Here is a 12543-nt window from a genome sequence, read left to right as displayed (position 1 = left end):
AATGTTGTTGTACTTTCGGTATCTTTAAAAATTCTCTCTTTGTCTCCCAGACAATTTCAAGTTACACTGAAATTCTTTGCACCATGGAAAGTTAAGACAATTTTAAAAAGAAAGTTCTTCCAGGGCTTTTTCCTGGATCACCACGGTGATTTGTTTTTACTGTGGTCAATACAGTGGAAATGGAGAGGGTAAACAAAATGCCTGTTTCCTGCTGTTGAAACACACCTGTGCATGGCAACAGCTAAATGTTTTCCTTGGTTGATGCATCAGGTTTTCTTGTCATAAAAAAAAAACCTGCAAAATAGATAATTTTTGTTTTGTCTAGATCAGGGGTGCCCAAAGTCGGTCCTTGAGGGTCGGCATCCTGCATGTTTTAGTTCTCTCCCTGGTTTAACGCACCTGGATCAAATGATGGCTCATTAGAGGCCTAAGAGGAACATTGACAAGCTGGAAAGGTTGCTACTACCACCAGGGAGAGAACTACAATGTGCAGGATACCGGCCCTCGAGGACCGACTTTGGACACCTCTGGTCTAGATAATTGTTGAAAAAATGTGTTTAAAAAAAGCCTGAGTTCATTTCTTACCATCTAGAAGAAGAGAAAAATAACCTGGCTATCATGTTTATTTTCTACAAATAAGTGACAAATAAGTTTTATGTAGGAAATTACTGTCGTTGTTTTAACTCTTCACAACTTGAGTTTTTGTCAAATTTATTGATTAATTTGATTTTAAATTACTACCAGATAAAAAAATACATTTGTTTAAAGTCTGTTTCCCTGCTTTTTCACCTCGACATCCTTCTTTCTACATCTGGGTCTTAAACTGAACCCAACTTTGTAAAGCTTAGATGACTATATATATACATACATATATATATTTTTTTTTTGATTTTGTGATATTAAATTAATCACAATATGAGTAAAAATGTAGAATAAACTGGTCCAGACATTTCTTCAAATGTTACAGATTTTAACTGGTTTAAGTTGCCCAAATATCCATAAACGGTGAAATATCCCTTTACCATCCTGCTGAATCACGTTGCTTCACGGATTGTGTAAAAAAAAAAGAAAAAAGGCAAATGTTTTGTATTTAAAAATAGCTGTAATCTTACTCAAAATTGACAGAAATGTCGAACAGTGGAGATTTTGAATAGAAACATTCGTAGGAACCCGACATGTTGTTTTGTTGAGTTCAAACAGTCTCTGCTGGTGTCTTGCGGTCTGCTTGTTTTCGGTTTTAATAGACGCGACTCTTCTGTGTTTCTGCTTTCAGGTTCCATCGGCCGTAAGGGTTCTCTCTCGCTCTCCTCTCCCTGCGTCCTCAACTCGTTCCTCTTTGAAGCCCGTCGACATCTTTGAAACGGACACTTTGGCCCGTCGGAGCAGGGAAAACCAACCGTGTGTATTTAGATGAGCCATGGCGTTGTTCTCTGTCAGAGGATACGAGGATGTTTATAAAAAACTGTGCTACCTTCACTCAGATTTACTTAAACCCGGCTTCTCCTGCTAAAACATATACAATGTCATCTTTGACGGGGGTCTGTTGCTCCTGGTGATACATATTTATGTCTTTAATGACAGCTACATGTGTGTCTTAAGGCCTCGGCCACGTTAAGGCACCTTTGAAACATTTGCACATATCTATTGTGATTACAGTGCTGTGTATAGCTCGCTGAATAGGACCTCTTATTTATTGTAGAATATCAGAACTATTGGGTATTTTATTGTTTTTGTTTTGTTTGTGTGTTTTTTTTTTTTCCCACTTCAGGCCTTGTAATGAGAGGTTGCTGGGTGGAAAGACAAGCAGCATTGCCTTTGTAATTGTGACTGTGGCTCAGATGTGCTGTAGAGTGATGTTCTTGCCAAGTTATGCCATAATCTTACAAATGCCCAAATATGGACATCTTCCTGGAACAGGAAGCGGGGAGGTGAGGGGGGTTGATTGGGGGTGTGAGGAGGGGTGGGGTTCAGGATGATGTCAGTGCCTGTGGGACAGATTGCACAGGAGGGGGAGGCACTTTGTTCCGCTCTGATGTGTCTCACTGTGAAATCCCCATTTTTAGATCTGTTCCAAGCATCGCCACTAGGGGGCATTGTATCCTAGAAGTTCCAGACTGGGATCCTGACGTCTGTGGGTGACGATGATCCCGTCAGCTGCTGAAGCTTTCAAAGATGTGGACACCTTTAGGCTTGAATAGTGAAGTGTGAATTATCATCAGCCTACTGAAAGTCACCTGTGCTTCCTCGGCACAAATTCTGATCATGTGACGTCGTATATCCTGCGCCGAGCCGTTAGCTGCAAACCAATGATCACATCATGCTTGGCTTGCTGTTTTTAATTTCCTTCAATTGCAGTTTTTTTTTTTTTTCATTTAAGACTTCTTGCCTGGCGCCTCCCTCGTCTGGACGAGTTGGGTTAATAAAAAGCAGGTTGCCTTTTTAATTAAAAAAGGTTAGGTTATTGTTTTGGAGGGCTATATAAATATAAATATAAATATAATGCAGGCTTGAAATGTTGCCAATGATGCAGCCATCTGAAAATTATGTTTACCAGAGTTCCAAAGTCTGGGCAAAGTCAGAGTATTATCTTATCATCTTGCAGGTTTGGATAATTTCACTCTTTACTATCAATTCCTATGGATTGAATTATTGGAACGAAGTGCCATTTTTCCATTGTCTCATGCTTTATTTGACATGCTTTACTTTTGATTTCCCCAGTAGCTGCTTCATGTCAACATTTTAGTTATCAGTATTTTGGTTCTTCGGTTTCTGGCTGAGGACCCAAACATAAAACCATAAAAGTTTTTTTTTTTTACCTTTAGACTACTTTAAATCAAGATATTAAACTGAACCTGCAGAGCGCCTAAACTGGGTATGATTCAATAGGGTATAAACGCCAAAAAAAGTTAGAAAACAGAGTTTTTTTTGTTAATAACTGAGCTTTAAACAATCAAGTCAAGTTTGTAATCAAGTATCCTAAATTTGGAACAAGAACTGACATAAATTGATTTAAAAACAGACTGAAATAGCCCTTTAAAAAAACCATGATGATGTAAAGAATCATTAAGGAAAGAAACATGTTTACCAGAGCTGCATTCCTCTTTTACACATCGCCTTGACATGCGTCTTGATAACTTTCTCTCTCGCTTATATTTGTGCATTTTGTCGCACCGCTTTATTTCGAGTAAACTGATCAAATATATTCCCTAAAAGAAAAGAGACGATACGGAAGTCTGAATTGAGTTTTATTCTTCGTTCCTTTTATATAAAAGTTGATAGATTTACTTTGTCGGTCACATGGTTTGAATACTTTTACCTATCCTTGCTTCGCTGGCTTCGTGTGCCACTTCAGACTTCACAAGATTCAATACGACGAATCCTAAATTGTGGAGATGCGTGTTGACGCAGGATGTGACGAGGATATTTCTCTGTCTCCCTGATCTTTTGTGACATTCTTCCCCCCACCCCGATGCCATTGGTCTACTGAGATTTCTGATAATTGTTACTGTTGACATCCAGAGATATATTCTTTTTTATTATTATTATTTTTTATTTTTTTTAACACCTGGACCTTCACAACACTCGTTCTGGTTTCAGACACCAGTGGAGCAAAAACCGACATTTGGCCTCTGACTTTGCTGAGGCTGTAATACGAAGCCGTGTACAGAAATGGAGCGGTATTCATTCATTCATTCATTCATTCATTCATTCATGTCTCTGTTGTTACGTGTTAACAGTTTTCTACAGGAGATGTGTCAAGCATGTGCTTACAATGAAATCAGTTTTATTGCAAATATGACACTTTATCGTCCATCTTTTACTTGTTTTATTTTATTCCCATTATTTTAAAATATGGAGAGAAAAAAACAAGCCCCTGCTTAAATATGAAAATTGTTTGTGGGTGACGCACAAACTCTGACCTTCACACATCCCACATACGGTCAGTCGCTCCAAGCCACGACGAAGTCGATGTTTGGTTTATCTCTTCAAACTTTCCATATATTGTTTCGGAAGCATGTCAAACGTCTGTGGAACTCTGTTAAGCTTTAAATAATTAATTTAAAAATATTTAGGCATAAAGACATTTAAAGTAAATATCTGAATGGTGATGAATTAAAGGCGCTCTTGGGTAGTTTAATATTATATACACAAACAACCACTAAAATGGGACCATTCTTAGCCCAAAGTGGAAAATATTCCAAGAAAAAAATGTTATTTAAATTTTCAGTTTAAATCACCCACATTATTCATTGTGTTTAGTTTATGTTTCACATAGAATAGTGTTTTTTTTTTAGTTGTTGTTTTTTTAAAGATGCTGGAATAAAACAAAGACCATGTAGAGTTTATTTGAATAAATTAATCTTATTGTATTAAATATATTGATAGGCTTTAAAAGAAAACCTTTATTTCATCCTATAAAATATATATATATATATAAAGAGAACAACTCGACTTGTACTCAGAAGATGTTTCTATATCTTAGATGTCAAGTTTAACTTGGAAATGAAAACACTTTTATACTCAATAGCAGCGGCTTGTTATTAAAATACTCAATAACTTCCACAAGTTTATGAAACGTTTACAGCGTAAATTAAGTGCTGTCGTAATGCTGCTTGTTGTTGTTGTTGTTTCCTTTGCCACTTATTGGGAGAACATTCCACATGGAACTGCATATCCTCGTTAATATGTTAATCATTGTGATTTCCCAGATATTTTAACCTCGTCCGTCGTTAAATGCTGTCGCGACGCTGACAAATTGGGCGTGAGCTTTGAAAAGAACCAGGCTTGGATATTTCATATAACTTGACAGAATTCATCATTAAAGTATGGACTGTAATAATCTCACACGATATATCCAGATACAACTACTGTTACATCCTTAATGTGTATAGTGTGTTTTTTTTATATATATATATATAAAGAGCCATGAAAAAAAGTTTTTTGTCTTCATTGATGTTGCTTCTTCCTGCTGCGTTTTGATGAAATGCATTTACATAAAAATGTGACATGCATCATAACAGAGATCATATATTGGGTATATTGGGCTTTTGAATAAAGGTCAAATTGAGACACTTCCCCTCCAAGCTCATGTGAAACCAAGAAAACTTCCCCCTACTCTTCTGTTACAGCTCCGTAATTTTTACTGGATTCATCGTAGGATCTCAAAATGCCGGAGGGCTTGTGCTTCCTGTCGTACTTGATGGAAGTGCACGTTTTCTTCAGCTCGTTTCTACGCGTGGCGCACCATCCCTCCCAGATTTCCCCTCAAACCACAATCTCGTTTCGAAGGAGTTTTGTCTGAAATTGGAAAACTACTTCTGGAAAAATCCAGCCTTCTCCGAAATCGAGAATAAACCGCAAACTCTGCTGAAGTTTTAAGGAAGCCGCTGTCTTTTCAACAGCCTTCGGCTCAGTTGCATTGCTATTCACAGATTCTCTGTCGAGTTTTAGGTCAGGCCGGTTTGTTGGCAGAAATGCCAGGGTGTTTGAACCAAGCTGATAGTACTTTTGGCAGCTGCCAAGTCCTGCTGAAAAGTGAAGAATGCATCTCCATAAATCTTGTCAGCAGATAACTTTTTTTTTTCTTTTTTTTTTTTATTTCCAGGGTAGACAGCTGAGCTGAATTTGGGCTAGATTAAAACCAACGCCAGCAGTTGGCATGGCTCTTGTAGCCATTACCTTCTGAATGGACCTTTGGCATGTTTTCCTTCCACTCAACTTTTAGTTGATTTGCTTGAATACAACGCTCAGCTTCTTTTGCAACCAACTTCTTAGACTTACCTAGAACGATTATGAACGCCGAAGCATTTCTCTGTTTAAAAATCCCTAGATATTATGAAGTGCGACTTTTTTTTTTCTTTTTTTTTTTTAATTTCACGACAGAATTTTATGATTAGAAAACCAATTTCCGAAAAATAAATTATCTTTTGGACGATGCTCCAATCTACTTAGAGGCGCCGGCTGTTATTTAAAAACACAAAGTTGTCCTGACGTGAGGTTTCTCACACAAGTACAAATTTTTATGGTTTAAAACAGAACGGACAGCGAGGAGAGTCTGGGGGGGAAAGATGCTGGTTATTAAAGACAGACAGAGAGTTCCTCAAAGATCTTCTGTCAAGACTAAATTGGAAAAAAAATAGGAAATGTGCCTACGGATTAAACATCTTTGCAATGATTTGGTTGAGCAGAGAAAATATAAAAATTGCCCTTTGCTTTGTTGTAAAAATCCTCCCACAGACGCGCACATAGCCTAAGCTCTAATTAAATTTCCCACTCTACATGGGAAGGCAGCTTTTCCCCGACACACTCTAGTGTAAGCCCACCGCTCAACTGGAGACAAGTTGACTGAAGACATCGCTCTTAGACTCCTTTAAAGGAGAAATGTGATTGTCGTACAACTCATAATGCGGTCACACTTCTTCTTATTCTGCTTCCAATCCATCAAAAAATATTGTAATAATGCTGAGGGTACATGTTGAAAGAGGAGGAGGAGGAGGACAGCCTTTCGGTTTGTTACGCACATTTGTCTGGTAAGAAGTGTGGGTTGAAAACATTTACCTTTTGAATCTAGTAAAACTGCATCTATTATTCAAGGGGAGATTTAATTCTGACTCGTGTTAGAAAAAAAAAAAACAAGAAATAAAGAGTGATTTCCATGTTGTGTTCCTATATTAAAGCCAGACTGTTGAATTTGTGAGGTGTTGTGTTTAATAACGCGAGTCCTGGATTTTTGCACCATTTGACTGAGCTGGTCGGAGGGAAAAGAAAAGCATCCAAACGGCACGAATACAGATGAGCAAAGAAACGGCGCCATGTGTCATTTGTAAAAGCGAAACACGAGAGGCTGGCCCCAGCAGCCTCGATTGTAACAAACATCTGAAAGGGCATGTGAGAGAAGGAACATAATGAGTCCCCTGAAACGGAGGTAAAGAAATGAGCTGCCATGCAACATTAAATATTTCACGGGGAGATGTGTCGAGATGCTCACCAGGCATGCTTTTACTTTCCATAAAAAGGAGAACTGACACAGACAAACTGGCCAAAAATAGCGCTTAATGCATCTGAAATGGTGTGCACAATGCAAGAAGGCTTCAGAGAGCTGCGAGGAGTCTTCTCTGGGTGGCTGGGCCCCCATGACGTCAGTGCAACAATGGGCTCTTAGACGCATTGACAATGAAATTGAAGCTTGACAGAAAGCAGAGAAGAAGAAGGGGGAAAAAAAAGTTGTTTACAGATTTGACAGGAGTAAAATTACTGCCTCTCGGACAAAAGAGGACGCATAAAGAGACAATAGGGATTTCGGTACTGGAGGGTTTGATTGCTTCGGTTCATGATTTTGTTTTTCAGAGGTTTGAGCTTTTGCTTGTCGATCCCGAAGCGAAAAACCTGAAAGAAATAGTTAATCAAGGACAATTTTCTGTTAAAACAGTCTGAACAGACATTATCGAACAGTCACATAAATGAAGCAAAACCACAAAGACAATTTTAGAGACATGCAACCAACTGCAAGAAAGATATTAACAAATAAAGTTTACAGCTTATAAGGGACGATTATCAACAAATGAAATAGAGAGTGAAATGCAATATTTTCTGCTCTTGTTCTTCATTCTTTATGCTGTATTCTGTAACTTTTAAATGTTCAAAAACATTTGAAAGTTGAGTGAAAACACTAACGGTTGTTCCAGGGGGACAGAAACTGGATGAGGAAGCTTTTTTCTTTTTTTAAAAAAAAGAAAGAATACATTCAACAATGTGACCTTCAGATGCAAGTGACTTAGTTGAAACAAGTGTAAAAAAAAAAAAAAAGATTGTTTTAGATTCACAATGTTATTCCACTTTTTGTTTTGTCTCTCTGTGTGTGCTGTAATGTGTTGTTGAGTTTGCATGTTGCATCAAATTGCTTGCATTTCTCTTACAGACTTCGTATTAAAGAAGTTCATCTTCCATTTGGGGATAAATGCAGCTCAGCACCACGCCTCTGCAAACACTGTCCAGCATTGGTTTAGCAAAATCTTTTTTTTTTTCTCCATTAAATATTACACAAAACAAAACAGCAGAATAAACTGAGCCAGTCTGCACCCTCAGGGCATGCACAGCAGTTCTCACCATAGCAGCATTTATTAGTACCACTTGTAAACCTGTGGAGTTTAAAACAAAAAAATAATTCCTTAATGTTGTTAGTATGCTGGGTGTACTGTGTTTTTTTTTCTCATTTGGTTTAAAATCATCTTTGTTGACTAATCATGTGTTCTCAATCTTCGTTCACTCAAAAAACCGGGTCAGTGAGATCTCCATCGCCAATGTTTGGGGAGTTAAGGAGTACTGGTGCGTTGGGATAGGCTTTAAGAGAAAAATGTAAGTGTTCCTTGAACTTTTTGTTTTGCAACTATACTATAACCCTCAGACCAGCACAATAAATGCAGTTTTAGAACACATTTACAAGGAAACAATTCTAAACGTGGGGCATGCATGTGTATCCAACTTGACCCCTTTACTCATTTACATCTAGGCAGAATTCAGTGTGTAAAATTTCCCGCAGAAGCCACCAAATAAGCAGGGCCCTTCTGTGTTTATTTTATTCTGCAGCTTTTACGTGCAATAATTAACAAACAGCATCATGAAGGAAAAGATCAGACAGGTTAGAGTTAAGATGTGGAGATGTTTAAAGCATCACAGAAGCTTGGAAAATCTCCTGGAGGCCACGGCAACCCTGGAGGAGCTACAAGTAAAATATCGTCACATATGACATTTTTAATACTAAAACGTTTGCTGAAATAATCTCAATGAAACTGTAGCTTAAGGGTCCTCCTAAGCACACTGCTAACTTTCTGGTTATTTCTTATTAACAACCAAGTATTGATAGAAAATAACAAAATTGTACAATTTTTGTTTTATAATTAAGGATGAAATTAATAAATGTGCTTTTTTCTCTACCAGTCAAGAATAGACCAGCAGATGTGACTTTCTGTTTAAAAAGTGCTGTATTATTTGAAACTACCTGAAGTAAAAATAACATATTTTAAAAAAAACAAAAAAAAAAACATCCCTATATGTCCTGGAAGCTAAACAGAACAATTTGTATGATTTTACTATTGCCCTATCATGCTTTAGTCTTATGTGAATAGTTCCTTATTTTAATAATCAAACGGATTTTAATCATAGTTTGTTCAACTTGTCGTGCAAACACGCACTTATTTGAATCTGAAAATGAACAGGCGCAAAATATTTGAAACGGAACCGAAGATTGAAAGCTTTGTTTCAACCGTTCCCAATAGCAGGGGACCAACCGGAAAAGGTTGTTCAGGCGTGTTTGATTGAGGATTTAGTCGGCAAGTTTCACCTCCTTTCTGAGATATTTTGTGTAAGTATGTTTCGCATTTATAGACTTATTCGACTCTAAAACTGGTATTTGTAAACGAGTGTAGCGTAAATTAAAGATTCTGTCGGCTAACAACGACTAGCTTTTGCTCACGTTAGCATGCAAGGCTAAACGCGCGACAACAATTATCTTTAGCTTGTAAACGGTACGTTTATAGAAGCGAGATAAAAGAATGCATTTATACACGTAGAAACTAGTTAAAAACTAATTTAAGACACGTCATCACTAGCGTCCTGTTTGGGAGTAACAATTTACATCTCTGTAAATATGCTATGGTACAAGGAAGAAGTAACCGAGACGTCTTTGTTGTGCAGAACAAATAATCATAAGTTGTTGTTTTGTTTTTTTTAGATTACTTCACCACCTTAAACACTATCTTTAATTATTAAAATCTCTTTAAGAAAAACTTTACTCCATTATGCATACGTGTCAAAATTTATAGGTCACAAACCATTTTGCATTCAAGATTATTATATTTATAGGTATTTCTTTGCAACTGCATGCCTGTCCTAAAATCCCACAGATCCATTAGATTGACACAGATTTTCTGTAATCAATAGTACGTTCAGTAGCAATTCTGTAGAACCTGCAGATACTTTGCTAAATCACACACTGCTTAGTCTCGAATACTAATTTAAACAGTAGAAGAGCTGCTAACACTGCGAGGTAAAAGTTGCAGATGTTTAATTTCAGTGGTTTTGGATGTTTGTTTGGGTTTTCCACTAACTTGGACCTGCTATTCAGAAGTAGTCTTTAAATTGGGTTGTTAAAATTATAGCATTTTCTATTCATCAGGTGTAGGAGCTCAGTTATTTTTAATTCAAGTCAAATTACTTTGAAGGAAAAATGTAATCTAAATGCTTTTTTTCTCCATTTAAATGTTAAGTATGGCTGTACTGATGAGTGCAATGCAGCTTTGTGATGCCAAATTAAATAACGTTGTTTGTTATAAATGACAGAAACCACTTAAAGCATCTTTTTTTTTCACTTTCATCACCTGCAATTCTAACCTTGAGGTTTCCATACCAATAAAATCTTCTAGACAGCTTATATTTTCTCTGAAAAGTTAAAATTCCAACAAAATGAATACAGAAAAAAATAAAATAGAAATAACAAAGCAAAAGGTGAAAAGGGAGCCAGAAGCAGCAGTGGCACATCCTGAGTTTACACACACATTTTTAATCAAAAATGGTTATTGTATATGTACATTCATAAATCTACACATCACTGAAACTACAGGAGAAAATTTGCTCTCATATCACCTACATTTCAGAGCTTAATGGGTTGATGTAAATTAACAGATGAACTAACTTTTGAAACGGGATTAAGAAAAATCAAGTTCAGTTATGATTAAAAACAATTGGTAACATTGATAATAGTGTTATCATTTATTTTTGATTACTTCATTTTCTTCTTACTGAGCAGCTCTGTAACTTTTTTTTTTTCTCCCCATTTAGGCTCCGTTGGCCTGACCTGAGCCAGAATGACGGACCGCTACAACATCCACAGTCAGCTGGAGCATCTCCAGTCCAAGTACATCGGTACAGGACATGCTGACACCAGCAAGTGGGAATGGCTGGTCAACCAGCACCGTGACTCTTACTGCTCCTACATGGGGCACTTCGACCTGCTCAACTACTTCTCCGTTGCCGAGAACGAGAGCAAAGCGCGGGTCCGCTTCAACTTGATGGAGAAGATGCTGCAGCCGTGTGGGCCGCCGGCAGACAAACCCGATGATGCTTAGAGTAAATTGTCGTGAGCTGTAGGTGTTTGTTTTGTCACGGCTGGATTGAGTTGATGGGCAGTTTCCTGCTAAAAGTTTGTCTGACCGACTTTAACAGCAGAATATGAATATTGTTTCACTGGAGATGAGTGAAAGATATACTTTCCTGCCTACACAGGGAAATCTGAAGATGTAGAACTACTGGATGATTGTAAAGTTGATGGAAAAACAAGTTCATGTGTCTCGTCGCCCAACTGTGTCTTTTTGTACCAAGTGATTGAGATGTATTTTGACACAAGCTTCTTCTAGTTTGATTAAACTGAAATTTTGGTTTTTACTTGTAGTTCGATTTTGTATTTGATGGGTAATTTCATTCAACAAGTACGTTCCCAGACATTACTTTGCAATGAGGAGACAGTTTTATTCTGAAATGACAAAGGGATGGCACACACTTTACATTTTGGCTTTATGTTTTGTATAAGATGGATATTTGCAGCTGTTTTCAATGATCAGGTTTTCTCTGGCTTAAACTGATTCCAGTTCTCTTTAGGATTTTAGAGTTGGACACTTCTATCAGATTTCCCTTGCGAAGATTATAATTCATTCTTTGTGTAAACTTTAACAACTATTTATATACAACAAACACAGCATAAAAGCTGATTCCTATTTATAACCAAAGCGTGTCTCAGAAACACGTAAGATCTTCCTGTTAAGCTGCTCAAACAAAAGGTTTCATGAATTTAATGAACATAGTGGAGGAACAAACAGATTTCTGAGTCTTTGACTTGTCAATCACTGATTTAAAAACTGAGCGATGGAAAATTGTGCAGAAGTATTCGCAATTTATTTTGTAACAAACATTCACCTTTGTTGGGGGGAGGAAGAGCTCATCTGCTGGCTAACAAATTATTTCTCAACAAGCTTGTGAACATCAAAGCATGTGAGTTGTGTCAAGTCCCTGCAAAACAAACATTATTGCATACAGCACTAATGTTTGTGATTTCTTTGTTTTGTTCTTTCTGCTGTTTAGCTTTAGTGTGTGGTGCACCTTGATTGCATTTGAATACATTTAAATATTGGAATAATTTATTTCAGACACTGCAAATTGAATAGGCTGGTAGCACCAAGATGTATACAATAACAGTGGATACTACACATGGAAAAACAATTTATATATTATTATAGTTATTACATAAATAATGGTTAATATCTTCCTGTTGATGGCTGTTGTCACTTTTGAGGAAATATAAGATATCAAACTTATTGTTTTAGGTTTATCAGCTGATGTTCAAATAGTTAAAATAATGTGTTACACTTCAATACAACTCTACATTTCAAAATCCAATTTTGTTTTTGTTAGCTAACAAAAAATGTTAGCTGGTTAGTTAGCTTGTTAGTAAGTTTAAAGTCAATAGCCATAATAACACCACAGCTATTGATT

At 37.0% G+C, this 12543-nt stretch overlaps 2 protein-coding genes across 6 annotated transcripts in view; both read left to right on the top strand.

Moving 5' to 3' along the window:
• The window catches only part of phactr2 (phosphatase and actin regulator 2), a 50418-nt gene extending 46265 nt beyond the window's left edge, over positions 1 to 4153 (top strand). For all 5 annotated transcript variants that reach the window (XM_016663725.1, XM_016663724.1, XM_007577396.2 and 2 more), the window contains one exon: positions 1274 to 4153. In XM_016663725.1, the coding sequence (XP_016519211.1) occupies positions 1274 to 1289 (16 nt within the window). In that variant the 3' untranslated portion in view covers positions 1290 to 4153. The remainder of the gene's footprint in view (positions 1 to 1273) is intronic.
• Positions 4154 to 9259: 5106 nt separating this feature from the next.
• On the top strand, positions 9260 to 11439 carry sf3b5 (splicing factor 3b, subunit 5). The gene is made up of 2 exons (XM_007577395.2): positions 9260 to 9361; positions 10837 to 11439. Exon 2 carries the CDS (start codon positions 10863 to 10865, stop codon positions 11121 to 11123), a length of 261 nt encoding a protein of 86 aa, XP_007577457.1. The 5' UTR covers positions 9260 to 9361; positions 10837 to 10862; the 3' UTR covers positions 11124 to 11439.
• The last annotated feature ends 1104 nt before the right edge of the window (positions 11440 to 12543 follow it).

Source organism: Poecilia formosa, unplaced genomic scaffold (assembly GCF_000485575.1).
Source record: "Poecilia formosa unplaced genomic scaffold, Poecilia_formosa-5.1.2 Scaffold439, whole genome shotgun sequence".
NCBI lineage: Eukaryota > Metazoa > Chordata > Actinopteri > Cyprinodontiformes > Poeciliidae > Poecilia > Poecilia formosa.
Note: the sequence above shows the minus strand (reverse complement) of the source record. Positions and strands in the feature narration are given on the sequence as shown.